The 18,961-nt window shown below is 36.0% G+C and overlaps 2 protein-coding genes across 4 annotated transcripts in view; both read left to right on the forward strand.

Annotated features, from left to right (window-relative positions):
* The window catches only part of LOC126718220 (protein ACCELERATED CELL DEATH 6-like), a 74,276-nt gene extending 65,838 nt beyond the window's left edge, over positions 1 to 8,438 (forward strand). The window contains exons 2-4 of one of the 3 annotated variants that reach the window (XM_050420324.1): positions 2,644 to 2,765; positions 5,664 to 6,196; positions 7,851 to 8,438. In XM_050420324.1, the coding sequence (XP_050276281.1) occupies positions 2,644 to 2,765; positions 5,664 to 6,196; positions 7,851 to 8,423 (1,228 nt within the window). In that variant the 3' untranslated portion in view covers positions 8,424 to 8,438. Of the gene's footprint in view, positions 1 to 1,860; positions 2,766 to 5,663; positions 6,197 to 7,850 lie in introns of those variants that run through there. The other 2 variants (XM_050420333.1, XM_050420317.1) reach the window with 2 other exon arrangements.
* A 4,471-nt stretch (positions 8,439 to 12,909) lies between these two features.
* On the forward strand, positions 12,910 to 14,765 carry LOC126718270 (uncharacterized). Its single transcript, XM_050420390.1, has 2 exons — positions 12,910 to 13,019; positions 13,604 to 14,765. The coding sequence occupies exon 2, from the start codon at positions 13,604 to 13,606 to the stop codon at positions 14,678 to 14,680; it is 1,077 nt and encodes a 358-aa protein (XP_050276347.1). The 5' UTR covers positions 12,910 to 13,019; the 3' UTR covers positions 14,681 to 14,765.
* The last annotated feature ends 4,196 nt before the right edge of the window (positions 14,766 to 18,961 follow it).

The following is an 18,961-nucleotide window of genomic DNA, read 5'->3' on the forward strand; positions in this document are numbered from 1 at the left end:
GAATTCCAAGTTTCAAACGCAAGATAAAAATAAATAAAAATAAAAAGTAAGGTGGTACTTATAAAGTTTGGGTTCTCAGATGGCAAGTAAAGCTGGGATTCTGTTCCTCAAAAAAAAAAAAAAGGTTGGGATTCCAAATGGATTAAGGCCCATTGTCAATTGATTTTTATTACACTGAATTTCCTACGTTAATCGATGTCAAAATGAGTTTTAAGTGTTCGAGAATGGAATGCATATCATATGGTTTTAGAATATGGGTACCTAAGCTAAATTTTGATGGTTATCCAAAAAAAAATCCGAGTAAAATTACAAATTAGTTATTTAAATCCTAAAACAATTTGAATAAAACAAAATAATGGCGAATAGTTTAAACACAGATATTATACATAAGTAGCTTAACGAAGAAGTTTAGCTCTATCAAATGAGAAGATATCTCATGATAAGGTCTTATGAGATATCTCTCTTACAACATATAGAACCCACATGTGTGGGACTCACACATGTTCTAGGAGAGATGTACTATAAGATCATCTTATAAGATACTTTTTCCTATGAAATATTGAGAGCGTGTGTTAGAGAGAGAGGGTTTGAGAGCTGACTTAATCACTAATGACGACAATGGCAAAAAGGAAGTCCCAAAGAATAGGTATTGGCTTTGTCATGGTCATTGAGAGTCATACGAGCTCTCTAGATTTTGGATGTAGAACAGACATCATAGTCTTTCCTCAAGTAGAGAAATTGCCAAAAGTTAGTGTGTAAGAAATCTAGGAAGTAAAATAATGCTAGTAAAAATCATTGGTGACAACAACATAATTGCATGAAAATTGGTGACAAGAAGGGAAATGACGCTAGGAGCAAAACTCGTCACCCATGGCCACAATCAAATCCGCTTATTGAAAAAAATTCCTTTATTTAGGCCTTGAAATCTTTGTTTTCCTTTGTTTTTTTGTTTTTTGTTTTTTTTTTTTCCATTTTTAGTCATTTTTATTTCTATTGTAACTTTTAATTTAAAAGCGAAAATAATTTCCCGCTTTGAGATGTCTCCTAGAGATAGTCGGATTTTATTTTGTAAGTATCTCAATTTTGCCATTTTTGATAATTTTCCTATTTTACCACCTAATTTTGTGCTTAACACGAATTAGGGTTTTAAGATGTTTTCTTGGTCACTCTAGGAGCACTTTAGGGTTTTCTAAGCATCTCCTAGTAGCCTTAGGATTGCTTTTCTATTTAAACACTTTGTGGCGTCCAAGATAATTTAGTTTTCAATTAACAAAATTTCAAAATTTTCTCTAATATTATTTTGGTGGATTCTAGTTTCTCTTCTTGTGGATTTTGAGGTTATTTTTTATAAGCAAACGTGTTTTATTTCTTGTGATTTTCTAAATGCATCAATTTGTTCACAAGTGAGAATTAGATCAAGTTCTCGATCTATCTCTAATTGGAGGAGCCTCTGGCAATGGCATTAGTCAGATTCAGGTCCGTCCATGATGGATAGCTGAATCTAATAAATAAGCAAACAGTTGTGTATGGACAATTTGGTCGTGTAACTTAGAAATGTATGACTGTATAAGCATGATTCATGACTCTGGTTATAGTTTATTGCCTATTTAATTAGGCTATTTTAATGTCAAACAAATAATTGAAACGAAGAGAGAAAAATCAGCACAACATAAATTGATATAAAATTTATTTACAAGTGGAATCTCTTACACGGGAAGGGGCAGCTTTGATTCTGATTCGATACTTATGTTGCCCAATTACTCAACCTTTTGCTCTTTATTTCGGCAAATTCCTTTATCCAATTAACAAGCAATTAGGATTCCTGTAACTATAACCAATATTTTTTCCGAAAAAACTGTGTCCCAGTTTTTAGTTCTGAAAGTCTTTACAGGTCTAGCGAACCTAATCACATTTTGATTGACGTTAGTGAACAGCAATTACCTGGAAGTCCTCAATGCCGAGAAAACGCTCTTACCCATCCCAACAGACTCATCGACGGGCTCCACGACATCTACTTAATATTGATGCTGAAATGAACAGAGATCTACCGAGCGACCTTGAAAGAGATGAGAATTTTGAAACTGGAACTGAGGAGGAAGAGGAGGAAGAAATTAGTACTGATGTTTCTAGAAGGGCTGCAAGCATGCAACCTGACTTGTACATGGCTGCAAAGCGTGGGGACACTGACTTCATCAAAAATCTTAAAGCCGAGGATTTGGAAGGTCCTGTTTTGTCCCAAAAAACTCCCCAATTGAATACAGTCCTTCATATTGCTGCAAGCTTAGGTCACTCTCAGCTTGTGGAAGCGATGCTTGAAAACGACAATGGACATTGGCTGCAGAGGAACTCTGCTGATGAATTTGCTGTCCATGTAGCTGCAAGTTGTGGGCATTTGTCCACGTTAAAAAAATTGGCGCCTGTCTATAATGGATTTCTGGTGATTCAGAATAATGAAGGGAATACTCCCCTTCACCTGGCCTTGATAAAAAAATACAGAGAAGTGGATTTGGTTTTGAAAACTAAGTACAGTGAGATCGCTGGTTTCTTGGTTGAAACAAATCCAAAAGTGTCATATTGTCCGAATGAGGAGCACAAATCTCCTCTATATATGGCAGCCGAAGCAGGGGATGCGGAAATGGTGAGGCTCATGATAGAAAAAGCAGATGGAATTAATATGGCCATGGTAGAAGGAGGAGGTAGAGTTCTGGAGGATTTTGAGGAAGTCAAATTAATTGCTCACGCTGCCATTACTGGAAGGAACATAGGTAAGTTTACTAGCTACTTCACTATATTTCATTTTCCAGCCGTTTCCATGTTTTTCTCAGCCATCCCAATTGATAAATTACTGGTTGTTACAAAACTTTTGGGTTATTAGAAAATGATGAATTTAATTATTTAATCTAATACCAATAAGTTTAGTGACACAATAAATTTTACAAAGTTTTTCACAATTGTTGAGATGGTAGTTTATGATTAGTGTATAATACAATGATATTATTGATGGTTGTTATGATCTTTGCGTTCTACATGGATTAAGTGTAAATTTAATTATGTGTTTATAAACTTTTGGGCACCCTCCACTTACAAGCTAGTGAATTCTACCCATGAGTTCTTAACAATAGTTCTAATGAAAGTGAAGTTGCACGATGGTTTTAAAAACCGGTTTTTAATGGATTTTACCAAACCGAACTAGTGCCTAGTTTTCGGTTAAACCGGTCGGTCTGGTCTAGTTTTTAAGACAAAATATAAATTGTTAGAAATAATATAATTAAGAACAAAATTTAGTTACAAAATTGGTTATAGCCTAAGACTACCTTACTCAATATATTACTTTATATACGCACTATGAACCTATTATTTTGAGTAAATCAATGGATGTTTAGTATTTTTTTTGGGAACAGATGTTTAATTATTTCTACTAAATTAAGCATAAAGTTTTTTATTATCTTTTTATTCAGATAATCAACTTCGATTATATTACATGTCATTAGAAAAGACAAAATGCAAATGGTTAGAAATAATATGATTAAGACAATGAACTTTATATGCACACTATGAACACTATGAACCTATTACTTGAGTAAAACAGATGTTTAATTTTATTTTTTATGGAACAGATGTTTAATTATTTCTACTATAGTAAGCATACAATTTTTTATTATCCTTTTTTATTATTATTTTTTTTTATAGAAACAAACACACACACAAGAGGGAGAGATTTTTTTTTTTTTTTGAGAAACAAACACGCACACATAGGCGAGAGGGAAAGGGGTTCTAACACAAAGACACATTACAACTCTACTCAAAAGCCATGGTAAAAGAGAGAGAAAAATTGGTTCTAACACAAAAGGGTTTTATTATCTTATTTGAACCGCATGCTATATTACATTTTCTTTTATCTTTATTGGACTTTTTTTTTAATGATATCATACCTAATAAATGGTTTCTTATATAAATCTATTTAAAAAAATTAATTTTATATAAATAATTGGTGCACTATCTATAAATAATTAATTAATAAACACACTATGTTACATGGCATTAGAAAAAAGAAGTTATGAAATATAAATTATTGAGATTAGTATAATTAAAAATATGAACATATTACTTTTGTGAATTCTGAAATATTTGATTATTTCAAATAATTTAAGTGCACAATTATTTTTTATATTCTTTATTGCATGTATTATTAATTTTTCTTTCTTTATTTGATGGTTTTCATTTCCTTTTTTTTCCCAAAGAAATTAAACCTGAGGAAGAAGGCCTATTTGTAAATGGTTTTTTTAATTGCCATGTAGTGGATTGCATAAAAAAGTCCTACAAGTTGCATAAAAATTCCTATTCTAAATCATTTTTTTTTCCATAATAAGTATTATAAAAATAATCATATAAATTCCTTTTATATCAATAATAAGTGCATTGTCTAAAAATAAATAATTAATATACGAAAATAAATGCATTTCTCTATTGGCAAATGTCAATTAATTAATACATTAACATAGATGCGAAGTTTTGATGAGATGGAAAGATAAATGAAAAGAATTCACATTTTCTTCTCAAGCAGAGAGTTTAACAAAATATAGTTTTTTTTTCTCTTTTATTTTTTGTATAAATATGAAATTTGATAATTATGATAGTATATTATCTATTTACTAGTTAAAGAAAATACAAAATGATAAAATTCTTATAAAAGTTTTAAATATAGAACAAAAAGAATTTAAACTCAACTAAAAATATATATTAGAATAAAAATAAATCTAACAACACAACTTATTCTAATTAGATTTGATTATAAATTGCATCTAATTGGTATTGAATGTAATAAATAACATCTGATTGATATGAAATTTGGTATAACTATTAAGAACATAAAAAACATATAATTTAACAGTAATAAATAGAATCAATATCTTTTTATTGGAAGTGAATTTTGACAAATACACTATTACATTATATTTTCTTTTTATATCTTCCATGCTTGCAAAATTTCTAGAAAATTAAAGATCAATAGCTATGATATCAATAAATTATTTAAATTTCAAGTTTTTTGTATTTTAAAATTATGCATAAAATATAATTTTATAAATTATATAGTAAATAATATTTGATTGACACAAAATTTGACCTGTGTATTAAGAACGTAAAGAATATGCAATCCAACAGTTAGAATTTTGAAATAAGTAGTAATGGTAATGATATTGAGTAAGGTTGTAGTCTCAGGCTACAACCAATTTTGTAACTAAACTTTGTCTATATATATATATATATATATAATTTAACCAAATTTATGTGAACAGTTAAAAGACAAATTACATGTTGGGATCAAATTTTAAAACTCATTGAAATCAAATATGATTTATTTATGTTTTATAAACTTTGTATACTCAACGAGGGGCCCGTTTGGAAACGTTGTTTTAATAATGTTGTTTATATTTTTTGAAAATACGTGTGGGTGAAAAAGTGTGTGAAAATACGTATAATGTTGTTTAAACACTGAAAACTGTTGTTTAAACTCACCAACCAAACAGCCCCTAAGGGATGATGAGGTTTTTTTTTTTTTTTTTTTTTTTTTTGATTGGATCAAGATGTTTCTTATTTCTTATTTCTTATTATCATCAAGGTTTTAAATTATGGGTGAATGATAGTTCATTTTTATGGACCAGATGTGTTGGATAGTGTTATGAGTGAAGGTCCACATCGCATTAAAGATAGAGACAGCAAGGGCATGACACCTCTTTCCTATGCAGCATACATAGGATACCTTGAAGGGGTTCGCTACTTGTTAAACAAATTTGCAGATTACACGTATGAAAGTGACCGGAATGGCTTCTTTCCAATTCACACAGCATCCAGTAGAGGACATATCAAGATAGTTCAAGAGTTTATCCAAAGATGTCCAGATTCGGTTGAGTTGCTCAACCATCAAGATCAAAACATTTTGCAAGTAGCTGCTATGAGTGGGAAAGCCAAAGTGGTAAATTATATGCTCAAAATGCCTGAACTTGAAATGCTTATCAATGAAAAAGATGTAGATGGAAACACATCTTTACATTTGGCCTCCAAGGGTCGGCATCCTAAGGTCGTGAGCATTCTGACATGGGACAAAAGAGTTGACTTAAAGTTGTTGAACGATGAAGGCAAGACAGCTCTCAACATTGCGGGAAAGTATAGTGGGAAGATGCCCTCGTTTAGAGAGGTATGTGATACTTGAAGTTGTTATATTTTGTCTAGATTTATGACCAGTTTGGATTGAAGGGAGAGAGACGGGGAGTAAGAGGGAATAGAGTAGAGTTGGTTACATATTAGCTAATTTCTGGCCAACATATGCAACTAACTCTATTCTACTTTACTTTATTCTATTTTCTTCTCCTCAATCCAAAATGACCATTAATGTCTTAAGATTTATTTTTAAAATAAATAAAGTAATTTTAATCTAACTTATATTAAACTTACTTGTAGTGGGACAGTAGGTGTAGGAGTATAAGTAAAGTCATTTCAAGATTAGTCTATCACTGGTCTAGAGTTAAGATCTATATATATCTCAATGGGCTTACAATAAAAATATAGCCAACTAAGTGTATTTTGCTATGCACGTAGATTATCAGGCCAAATTATATAAATTTTTATTAGGGATGATCACAGTTCACAAGTCGATCAGGTCAAGTTCGATATGAATTTACATAAGTACCTCCAACTATTCTCATATAAATAATAATAATAAATTAATTAATTAAAAAGTACAACAAACTATCAAGTGTAATTTAAGGCTATAAATTTTACTTAAAAAAAATTATTATATATTTTGAAAATATAACTATTGAATTATATGTTATTTATGATTTTAACAAATATGTCAAATTTTGTACCAATTAAATGTTATTTATTATTCGATCAATAAAATTATTTATCATACACAATTTTGAATTACAAAAACTTGAAATTTAAATATTTAATTGATGTATATAATTATTGATCTTTAATCTTTTGAAAAGTTTTCAATTATAAAAGATATAATAAGAAAATATAATTCAATGATATATTTGTCAAAATTCATATCCGATTAAAAAATATATTAAATGGACTTTAATTGTAGCTTAAGGTTACAACTTATAACCAAGTTTGTTGTCAAATTTGGTAATCTTAAAAACAACTTGGGCTCATGGGCTGCCATTCGCTTGACCCATCCTTAGAAATTGTTTGTGGCCTCTCCATTCAAGTGGGGCGTGTCTCAAGTCTATCGAGCAACTAATCTTGATTTCTAGGTGCCTTCTCTCTCTCTCTCTTAACTTGTTTGGATGGGTGGAGAGTAGAGGAGAATAGAGTAAAGAGAAGAAGAGAGAATAAGTTAAATTACTTTATTTTGATGTTTTTTAAAGGAGGAGGGGAAGGGATTTGAAGCGGTTTAGAGGGATTCTAAGTACTTCTAACTTTTCATTTTTAATTCCCCCAAATTGGAGAGATTTGGAGGGAGAGTAAAATATAGAAATGCTTGACCAAATGAATTACCACCAAATGAATTACCAAATTTACCCTTACTTTATTAATAAATTTACAAACTATGAAAAGACAATTATTCCCCTTCCTCTTATTTAATTTTAAAAACATTCAAATAAGGTGGAGGATAACCATTTTCCTCTACTCCCCTCCCCTCTACTGTCCTCTATTCTCTTTTCTCTCCAAACTTCCAAACATGGCATCTCACCCTCTCTCAACCCTTAACGTAAATAAATTATAAAATTGTATTTAAGCTCAACTTCAATTCTGCAAAAACTATCTAAAATGGGGGGAGATTATATATGTTGTATTTGACCAATATGGTCATGACAAAATGTTTGTCATTTATCGTGCAGCGATTAACGTGGTTAGCCTTGAGATACGCCAGCGTCGAATCACATGCTCCTAGTCCAAGCATGGACAAGGATAAGGAAACCATCACTAAGAACTCACAAAGCTCAAAGCCAAGGCAGACACCCAACATGGACAATTACAAGGATAGGGTCAACACTCTATTGTTGGTTGCAACACTTGTGGCCACTGTAACCTTTGCTGCAGGTTTCACTGTGCCAGGCGGCAACGATGACTCTGATCCACACAAAGGCATGGCAAAATTCCTTAGACACCACTTGTTCCAAGTATTCATTATCAGCAACACCATAGCTATGTATAGTTCTGTTACTGTTGTTGTTGCACTCATCTGGGCACAATTAGGTGATCTTAACTTGGTTATTGCTTCCCTTAAGTTTGCCGTGCCAATATTGGGACTAGCTCTTGTTATGGTCTCCTCAGCATTCATGACTGGTAGTTATTTAATGGTGAGAGGCCTCCACTGGCTTGCTTCTATCGTTTTGATCATTGGATCATTCTTCCTCCTTATCCTCACGTTACTATTTTTTCCACTATGTTTGCCAAGTTCCTTACTGTAAGGTTGAATTTATTCAACCATCTAATTGGCTTTATTCCGTGCCAAATTTGCTTGTAATTCAGCATTTAGTAACCCTGTATTTAGGTGGGTTTGTTGTAAGGGTAGTGAGTGAGAAAGTGTGAAGATTGCTCAAGAGTGTGCAAGAAAACAGAGTGTCGCGGCTGGGACTCGCGACTGGTCTCGCGGCTTCAACCCGCCAGAAGATGCACACGTGCCAAGCATGCTGGAAGATGAACAGTCATGCTAGCTGGAGCACTACAGGACAAAACAGGACAACTGGCCATACGGTTAACTCGCGACTGGAACTCGCGACTTAGTCAAGCCGCGAGGTCAAGCCGCGAGCCACCCCTGTTTTGGTAAAACCTGACGTTTCGCATTCCACTCCTCTCCAGTATAAATACCCTTTTAACCCACGTTTGAAAGAGAGCTTCCAGAGAGAATTTTGAGAGAGAAACCCTAAAGAAAAACCAGATTGTTTTACCCACAATCTCTACCTTAGAGTCTCATCAAAATCCCTCACTCTCTTCCTCTCCATTGTCAAATCCTTGAGAGGCCTTTATACCAAACCTGGTTCTCACCATTATCATCTCTGTGAGACAGACGTTTGGAGTTCTGGGAAGCAGTTAGGAAGGAGCCAATATTTATTGGTGGATGCTACGGTGTAGTAGCGGAATCCGGAAAGCTAGAAAAGAAAAAGGTTCGGCGCAACCTCGTTGGAGCAAGAAGCTTGGAGGGCTTAGGTGCATTGGGTAGATTAGGCTTGGAGGGTCTATTGCTGTCCTTGTATCCCAACTGTATTTTCTAGTGGATTGATTACCGCTTGGAGGGCGGCGGAGAGGTTTTTCGCCGAGGTCTTCGGTTTCCTCTTCGATAACATATCTGGTGTTATCGCTGTGTTTGCATCTTCCTTCCTCTCTATCTCTGCCTTTACATTATCTGCTGTGATTTATTTTGTTGTGGCTTAGATAGTTGTTTAATCAATTCCATGATATAGCATATGTTAAGTTTCCGCACACTAGTTGTTTAACATATTGCGTGTGTTGATTAAATTGGTTTTTGGGGGTCTAAACGTTCAAAAGTGTCTTTGTACACGTTTTTGAACTTTCAATTGGTATCAGAGCGGGTACACAGTTATTTGGTTTCATTACCATTGTGTGATCCTTGACTCCCTTTTTGAGATGGATAGGTCTCAATCCCTTAATGCACCTCCATATTTTGATGGAAGTAATTATGCGTTTTGGAAGGTTCGTATGAGAGCTTTTCTATGCTCTATTGATGAATCCGTGTGGGATGCTGTTGAGATGGGTTGGACCAAACCTGAGGCAGCCAAATCCACATGGGATAAGGCAGCTCTTGCTGCATCTAATGCTAACAGTAAAGCACTAAATGCTATCTTCTGTGGTGTGTCTCCAGATGAATTTCACAGGATTTCTCACATTACCATTGCCAAAGTTGCATGGGAGATTCTGGAAACAACTTATGAAGGCACGAAGAAGGTGAAAGATACCAAGTTACAAATGCTGACCACTCGGCTTGAGGAGCTCAAGATGAGTGAGGATGAGTCTTTCGACTCGTTCTATGGGAAGTTAAATGAAGTGGTTGTCAGTAAGTTTAACTTGGGGGAGAAGATGGAGGACTCTAAGATTGTCAGGAAGATCCTCCGATCATTGCCGGAAAGCTTCCGTGCCAAAGTAACAGCCATTGAAGAGAGCAAGGATCTTGACGATATCAAGGTTCAGGAGCTGGTTGGTTCTTTACAAACCTATGAGATGACTCTGCCAAACCAACGGAAGAGTAAATCCCTTGCTCTAAAGACCACTAATGAGAAGGTGGAAGATCAAGGCACTTCAGGAGAAGATATGGTGGACAAGGATGTAGCCTATCTTGTTAAAAATTTCAAGAAGTTTTTGAAATTCAAAAACAATGGAAAATTTGATGATAAGAGAAAATTCCAAAATTCTGGAAGGGAGAAGAGGGATTTCCAAAGGAAAGATGGAAAAGAATCCCAATCCACACAAGGTGTTACTTGTTTTGAATGCAACGGGCATGGACACTTCAAGAGGGAATGTCCTAACTATTTGAAATCAAAAGGCAAGGTGTATGCCACGACCTTGAGTGATTCAGACTCATCCGACTCAGAATCTGAAGAGAGCTGTGATGGAGAAGGGAACTACTCAGCTTTCATGACTATTGCTCATGTTGAGTCTTCGGATGAATTGAATTTGCTTGTTCAAGACCTTGGAGAACATAGTGAGGATGACTCACTAGGAATTGTTGAAGAATCGGAAGCTGAAGAAGAAGAATGCACAGCTACTCTTCAAGAAAATTACAACTCACTTTTGGAGAAATCTGGTGAATACACAAGGGTGGCCAAGGCTGCTGTGAGAAAGATGAAGAAGGCTGAGGAGGACTACAAAAGTCTCCTAATCCGGTATAGGGAGGCCAAATGCGAGATTGAAACTCTTAATGGTGAGCTGTCCGAAGCTTACACTAAAGTGAGATTTCTTGAAAGTGAGGTTGTTCAAGCAAATGCAAAAATAGAAAGGGTCACCACCAAGAAGCTTGACGATGTTATATCTTCTCAAAAGAGCTTCTCAGACAAATCCGGACTGGGATATAGCGGAGGAAGTAGTTCAACTGGAAATGTCACCAAAGAAGTGAAGTTTGTCAAAGCCAAAGATCCAGTTGCAGCTGATCCTATTGGTGTGAAGCTTGAGGTGGAGGAGAAGAAGAATGTGGTGGACCAACGGATGCTGAATCATAGTAATCAGTATGTGGGCAGGTCTGAGTCTCGTGCCAAGTCACGTCCTCGACCACAAAGAGGTCCTAGAGGAATGTATGTGTGCCATTATTGCGGACTTCAAGGGCACACTCGACCGAATTGCCAAAAGCTGAGAGCAAAGAACAGTGCTACTCCTCAAAGGTCAGGAGGACCAAGAATTGATAGGAGAACTTGGGCAGGGGATCAACCTAGAGAGCAAAATGGAGATCCCGGAATGATGAACGTGATGAAGATGATTGGTGCTTTCACCAACTGCTTGGAAAGCTTCTCACGAAGGTTTGAAAGCCCTAACTCCCGTACCCAATCCTTTAAGGAAATCACCCCAAACGCAAGTGACGTGTGGGTGAAAAGGGGTACTCATGCATAAGCATTACAACATGTCCATGCATTAATACTTCCTATGCTTTGTGACTATGTTTGTTTGGTTTGCTTGCTGTTTTTGTTTGATTTTGGTTGTTTGTTTGTGAATATTTCTTAATTGTGTTTTATCAATTTTTTTGTTTCTTGAGTCAAAAATCCAAAAATTACATAAAGAATTTGAAAATCAAAACACTTGATTGACTTTGTTGAGTTTTGTCTTAAAACTCGTTTTGCCTTGTACCTTTGTGCTAATGGCTGTGTGCATTCTCGAACATTACTTGTTTTCATGCACTAATATCACTATGGGAAAAATCTTGAAATCTATGTGATTGTTGTAAATAGATCTTCAAGCTTGTCATGAATGATTAGTGAATGGTTATGTCGATCTTGAAACATGCATAGATTTGTGTCTATATTTCTTCCCATTTTTTATTTTTTTTGCTAAAAAGAGCTCACTAAATGTAAATCTCCAAATGAAAAGAGATATTGAGCTGCAAAAGCCTGTCGCACATTCTAGTATTTGACTAGGAAAAAGGGTAAGCGACTTTATATTAAAAGTGAAATTTCTTTCAAAAAGGCCAAAGGCCTGTTCTTCTAAGAAAAGTGTTATATATCCCTCTCACAATGAGAGATGATTGCCTCACAAGATCAATTGTTATGGCTGAAAGTGGAGTCAAATGAAAGGCTCCTAGTTATGTTATCAAGATGTGTGGGAAGTCATATATTCATACTTCTGTAATTGAGATTGGTCACATGATCTAGTGCTAATTGTGTATGCCTTGGTTGAATTGATCATTGAAGCTTCTCATTAGACAAAGGACTATTTCATTGCTGATATCCACACACAACACACAAGTTTATGTTTGATAAATGCCATATTCATTTGTGTGATTGTACTTGATAAAATGTGTTTTCACATGCTCAATCTTTGTTAATTCAAGCACAAAAAGATTTTTGAGTGTTTTAGGTGTTTTTGGAAAGTGTTTTGCTGAAAAATCTGAAAATTTCAAAAATACAGTTTTGCCCTGTTTTGGCGGCTCAGTCGCGGGTGTGTCAAGTCGCGAGCCTCAGTCGCATCTTCGCTGGTCAGTTTTGGCGACTTGTTCGCGAGTGGAAGGTCCAGTCGCGAGATTCACTCAGAGATTTTCGCGGCTCAGCTCGCGACTCTCTCGCGGGTAGACCTTCCAGTCGCGAAAAACACTTAGAAAAATTTTTCAAAATTTTCTTCTTGACTGTTTTGGCGGCTTGATCTGGCGACTTTGTGGCGACTTAAACCAGTCGCGAAAATCGCGTGTTTTGCAGAAACAGGAGCAGTTTTTAAACTTTTTCAGTTTTTCCCTCGAATTTTTGTGACTGTTCATCTTCTCTCTAAACACTCTCCCTCCCAAACACTCCGTGCTCCCTTTTCCAATCTCTTGTGTTGCATCCTTACAGCCCAAAATCGTCGAGTTCCAGGTATGGGTTTTCTGATTTTCACTCTTTTCTACTTGATTTTGTGCTTTTACCCTTGATTTTTCGCATTTGATTGTGTTTTTGAAATGAGTTTGTGGTTCGGTCTCTGCTCTTTGTTCTTGCTTAGCTTGTGGATTCTGTTGTTACTGGTTGTGTTAATGATAGTCATTGTCCTATTGCTCTTGTGCTTAACTAAGTATTCCTTTCATATTCAATCTGAACTTTGAGCTGTTGAGATGTTACTATTGGTTCTGTTGAGGTTGTGAGTTTTCCTTTGCAAGATGTGCATGTCTTTGTTTGATAATCTGTGGGAAGACTATGTTAGGTTCTATATATTATTTGTTTGTCATATCATTTTTTTCTGCCTCAATGTCCTTCATCTGCCTTCAGGATGGCTTCACCATGTTGTTCATGTGTTTCCTATCCTAGGATTAGTTTATCTATATGGTTGAACTAAATTGCTTGCTGGTTAAGTGTTTGAAGTTCACATTGTATGATTGATATCTTTCTCTGTTAAATACATGGTACTAACTGGTTGTGCACATATATTGTTATATGTTGTTGTGGCCTTTTCTGATTGTTCACAGATGGCCCCTTCACCCCAGAAGAAGAAATCTACTGCGAAGAAAGCTGACAAAAGACTTAAGATGGATCCTAGATTGTTTAGGTCAGTTCATCATTTTGAGAGATACAAGGATAACTTCTTGAATGCAGGAATCATTCAAGAGAGATTTGTGGATTTGGATGATTTAAGGCAAACTTTTATTCCCAGTTGTTTTGAAGGAAGAGGATGGGACAAACTTTTAAGTGATTTTCCTTTGGTATGTGAACCTCTGATTAGAGAATTTTATTCAAATGCTGTGATAAAGGAGAATGAGTTAAATTGCTGGGTTCGAGGGAAAGAATTCATCTTGGATGCACATGTCATAGATGATGTACTAGGGCTTGAGGGTTTGGATGATGAGGAGTTTGTCAATTTCAAGGATAGGAGTGTCTCTATTGAAACAGTTCAACAGAGAATAGGTGGGCAGAGAGAAGGGAAGTGTTTGAATACCACTGCCTTTCCAGTAGACATGAGGGTTCTAACCATAATCATGATGTTTAACCTTTATCCTATTAGGAAGTTGACCACAATCAATTGTGCTAGAGCAATTTTTCTGATGGATCTCAAAGAGAAGAACTTCATAGATATAAGTTCCCACATCTTTGACATCATTGTGGATGAGACAAGAACAACATCTAGACCAAAACTGATCTTTCCTAGTCTCCTAATGAGGATTTTTCGAAGGAAGGGTGTTCAAATTCCTCAAGACATCAGTCACATGTCTACACCCTCTGCAATCAACAAACTTACCTGCAAAAGGATCAGTGTTAGGCTTCCAGGAGAAGAAGATGAAGGTGATGAAGGAGAGGAAGTCCCAATGGAGACTGATGCAGAGGCAGCAGGGCATGCATCCACCTCAACACCAAGGAGGAGTGGCAAGAGGTCCAGAGCTTCAACTTCTGCAGATGCACCTCCAGATGCTTTCCAGATCATTCTGGAAAGGCTTGATGGGATCAGGGCAGTCCAGACTGAGCATTCTGACAGAATGAGAGCCATGCAAGACCAGATTGATGTCTTGGCTGCTACACTTGACAGCTTCACAACTCAGCATGACCAGTGACCCTTTGGCCATTCCATGTCAAAAAGGGGGAGAAAGTTCATTGATAATTGAAGCAGAAAAGCAGCTCTTGAGGGGGAGTAATTTGTTGAGGGGGAGTAATTAGTGTTTTTATATTTTTTTATGTTTTTGATACACTGTGTCTTGGTGTATAACTGTTTCTAACTTTCCTCATATACTCTTGGATAAAACTTTTATATATGTTTGATGATGTTATTCAGGTATTTGTTGGTTTGTACCCATATGCTTTTGTAAGCTTTGAGGGTTTATGTTTTATGCATAGTTTTGTAGGCCTTGTGGTATGTACCATGCTTAAGTGCAGCCTTTATGCTATGTGAAATCAGTATTTTAAATCTAAATGTTCAGCATTGTGGTTTATGTACTGTCACTCTTGTGCCCTTGTAGGATTGTTCCTAGATGCATATGCCTTGTGTGCTATGCATTGGTTGAGTGTTGTACATACAAGTGTCTTGCCTTGTGCTTGTTAACTTGTATGTCCTTGTGGTCATTCCAAGTGTGAATGAACACTGTGATCACTACCTTGTGGTGTTCACTTGGTTGATCAAGCCATGGTTTGTTCATTAACTCCATCTTATGCTTGATCTCTTTTTGCCTGTTTCATATGCATTAATAATTTTCTGCTTACAATGATCATGGTGTATTGTTGTGTTTCAGGAGTTTATGCCCATATGATTCAAGTGCTTCACAGCTTCTAGAATTAGGTGTGAGTGAGTTTTGATCAACTGTTCCCAACTCACATGTTAAGTCTAGAGTCTGTTTTAGGGTTTTGTCACGGAATAGCCAAAGGGGGAGATTGTAAGGTTGAATTTATTCAACCATCTAATTGGCTTTATTCCGTGCCAAATTTGCTTGTAATTCAGCATTTAGTAACCCTGTATTTAGGTGGGTTTGTTGTAAGGGTAGTGAGTGAGAAAGTGTGAAGATTGCTCAAGAGTGTGCAAGAAAACAGAGTGTCGCGGCTGGGACTCGCGACTGGTCTCGCGGCTTCAACCCGCCAGAAGATGCACACGTGCCAAGCATGCTGGAAGATGAACAGTCATGCTAGCTGGAGCACTACAGGACAAAACAGGACAACTGGCCATACGGTTAACTCGCGACTGGAACTCGCGACTTAGTCAAGCCGCGAGGTCAAGCCGCGAGCCACCCCTGTTTTGGTAAAACCTGACGTTTCGCATTCCACTCCTCTCCAGTATAAATACCCTTTTAACCCACGTTTGAAAGAGAGCTTCCAGAGAGAATTTTGAGAGAGAAACCCTAAAGAAAAACCAGATTGTTTTACCCACAATCTCTACCTTAGAGTCTCATCAAAATCCCTCACTCTCTTCCTCTCCATTGTCAAATCCTTGAGAGGCCTTTATACCAAACCTGGTTCTCACCATTATCATCTCTGTGAGACAGACGTTTGGAGTTCTGGGAAGCAGTTAGGAAGGAGCCAATATTTATTGGTGGATGCTACGGTGTAGTAGCGGAATCCGGAAAGCTAGAAAAGAAAAAGGTTCGGCGCAACCTCGTTGGAGCAAGAAGCTTGGAGGGCTTAGGTGCATTGGGTAGATTAGGCTTGGAGGGTCTATTGCTGTCCTTGTATCCCAACTGTATTTTCTAGTGGATTGATTACCGCTTGGAGGGCGGCGGAGAGGTTTTTCGCCGAGGTCTTCGGTTTCCTCTTCGATAACATATCTGGTGTTATCGCTGTGTTTGCATCTTCCTTCCTCTCTATCTCTGCCTTTACATTATCTGCTGTGATTTATTTTGTTGTGGCTTAGATAGTTGTTTAATCAATTCCATGATATAGCATATGTTAAGTTTCCGCACACTAGTTGTTTAACATATTGCGTGTGTTGATTAAATTGGTTTTTGGGGGTCTAAACGTTCAAAAGTGTCTTTGTACACGTTTTTGAACTTTCACTTACCACATCCTATTTTTCGCTACATTGTCTACTACCCGTTTTGCCTTTTGGTAATGGTTACTAGGAGTAACAGAAATGATGGGGAAGAAAAATAATCTCCTTTATTTTATGCATGTTGTATTGTATATTGCGTGCTATATATTGCTGAACTCTGGTCATTTAATTGGGTGTGTATTGTTACTAGTGTTTTATAAAGGACTCCCACTGTACTATTAATAACTCTCTATTGATTCTTATGAAAGCTTCTATTCTATTAATATCTGACAAGTGAAATTTTCTTGTTCGAACTGTTTTTGAATTTAGAAGTTGGTTTGGATCAAAGTCACTATTAATTCTTATATTTCTTTAAGTTGCTATTAATTTCTCATTCTTAATGCAATAAGGATCATAATTGCTATGGGACAGTATTATGATCCATATGGGCCATATTTAAATATATCATCAATTCATCATATAACTTTCTCAAAAAAAAAAAAATCATCATATAAATCCTTGAGTCTCTCCAAAATTCAACCTATAATTTGTGTAGCCTCAGCAAAATAAAATCTTCAAACAGTTCCGAATAAAAGGATTTTGCATGTGGACTTATTGAATTGAAACATTAGGTAGAATTAAAAATTGCATGAGAGAATAAAATATAAATATTCGAAACATTAGAAAAACAGACAAATTAAGCTGCAAGTGCAAGACTTGAATCAAACACACATAAATGTGCAAAAATGAACTCAAACATAAAAACGGCTTAGACAGTGAGAACCAAAAAACTAATTTGATTTTTCATTTTCATAGAGGGAGAATGAATTTGGGTGTCCATCAATGAAAATTTAGCTAAGAGAAATTGCCTCAAATTATTATTTTACTTGGTTGTCAATTTAAGTTTTTTTTTTTTTTTTTTGGGTTGTTGTAGAAGAAAAGTTTATTCATTGCCAAAGAAATAATTGACATTGCTTGTCAAAAGAGTAATACTATATTTCTTGCTCACTCATTGTCGGATCTATTAAGGGGCAAAGGGTGCCATCCCCTCCCAAAGATTTTCAAAAATCTCCTATATATTTTGTATTTCAGATCTTAATGGTGAAATTACTCAAGGATTAGAGTTCCATCACCATGGCCCCCCAAAGTTGAAAATATTTCTGAGGAGTCTTAGACCTTCATATATAATGACCCACTAGCACGTAATGAAAGAGGAAGAAGCCAAAGCCATATGTTCAGTTCTTAGTCAGATTCAGATCCTGGTTCAAAAAATGAGCACAACAGCTACTTAACGGTAATATATCAAACGGTGCCGTTTTTTCATTTAAAGACAAACAGCATCGTTTGGTTAAGTAGCACGACGTCGTTTTGTTTTAGATGAGTTTTATGTTTTTTGTTGAGACCAACACGACGTCGTTCCAAGCTTCCTTCCTCAACTTTGTTTTCTGGCTATCAAGACCACCAAACCAATCCAAATAACTTCAAACTGATCTAGATAGATTTTGTAACAAACTTGATATTTATATAATCTGTTAGGAAAGTGAGTTTCAGATTCTTATTGGGATTAGACCCACATGATCAATTGTAGAACTCTATAAAAATAGTCTTAATGTACATTTTATCATGGCAAAAATACAAAATTGACCCTCTAACTTTTAATATTTTTCATTTTAGTCCTTTAACTTTCAGTTTTGTCATTTCAGTTCTCTAACTTTTAATTATTGTCAATTAGATATTTTGTTAACCATCTATTAAGTGTTTCCGTTAAATGAGTAAAACGACGCCGTTTTGGCTTTTTTTTAAGAAAAAAAAAAAAAAAAACCAAAGTTGAAGAATCTGTCTGCGTAGAACAAAGCAAATAGAACATGAAGAAAGGTAAAAAACCCAAGTGCTAGATCGATTTCTGGATGCAAGAGACTGTGAAGAAGTTAGTAGCTTTATCTGAATCTGACGAAACCACGGCGCCGCTGCCGCCAAGCACCAGCAACGTTGAAATCGGAAGCTACCTCTTCGACTTTCTCTTCGCTGCTCAGGACGCTTCCACTTCATCACTCCTCTGGGCCGTGACTCTCCTCGACTTGCATCCGGAGGTTTTGGCGAAAGTGCGTGAAGAAGTCGAGTTGATATGGTTGCCGAAGTCCGATTCTTTGATAACCGACGACCAGATAGCGCAAATGAAGTACACACACACGGTGGCACGTGAGATTCTAGGGTACAGAGCTCTGGCAACCAGATAGCGCAAATGAAGCACACGCACATTGTTAACTCCTTCACATTCTCTTGCATCTTGAAATCGATCAAGCACGTGGGTTCTTTTCCTTTCTTCATGTTCTCTTTGCTCTGTTCTACCCAGACAGCCAAAGTTTTCCTTTCTTCAACTTTG

The sequence above is a fragment of the Quercus robur genome, chromosome 1, assembly GCF_932294415.1.
Source record: "Quercus robur chromosome 1, dhQueRobu3.1, whole genome shotgun sequence".
Classification (NCBI taxonomy): Eukaryota; Viridiplantae; Streptophyta; class Magnoliopsida; order Fagales; family Fagaceae; genus Quercus; species Quercus robur.

Bases quoted from the DNA above. Each gene is read 5' to 3' on its own strand.
- LOC126718270 (XM_050420390.1), top strand. From the start codon at position 13,604: ATGGCCCCTTCACCCCAGAAGAAGAAATCTACTGCGAAGAAAGCTGAC.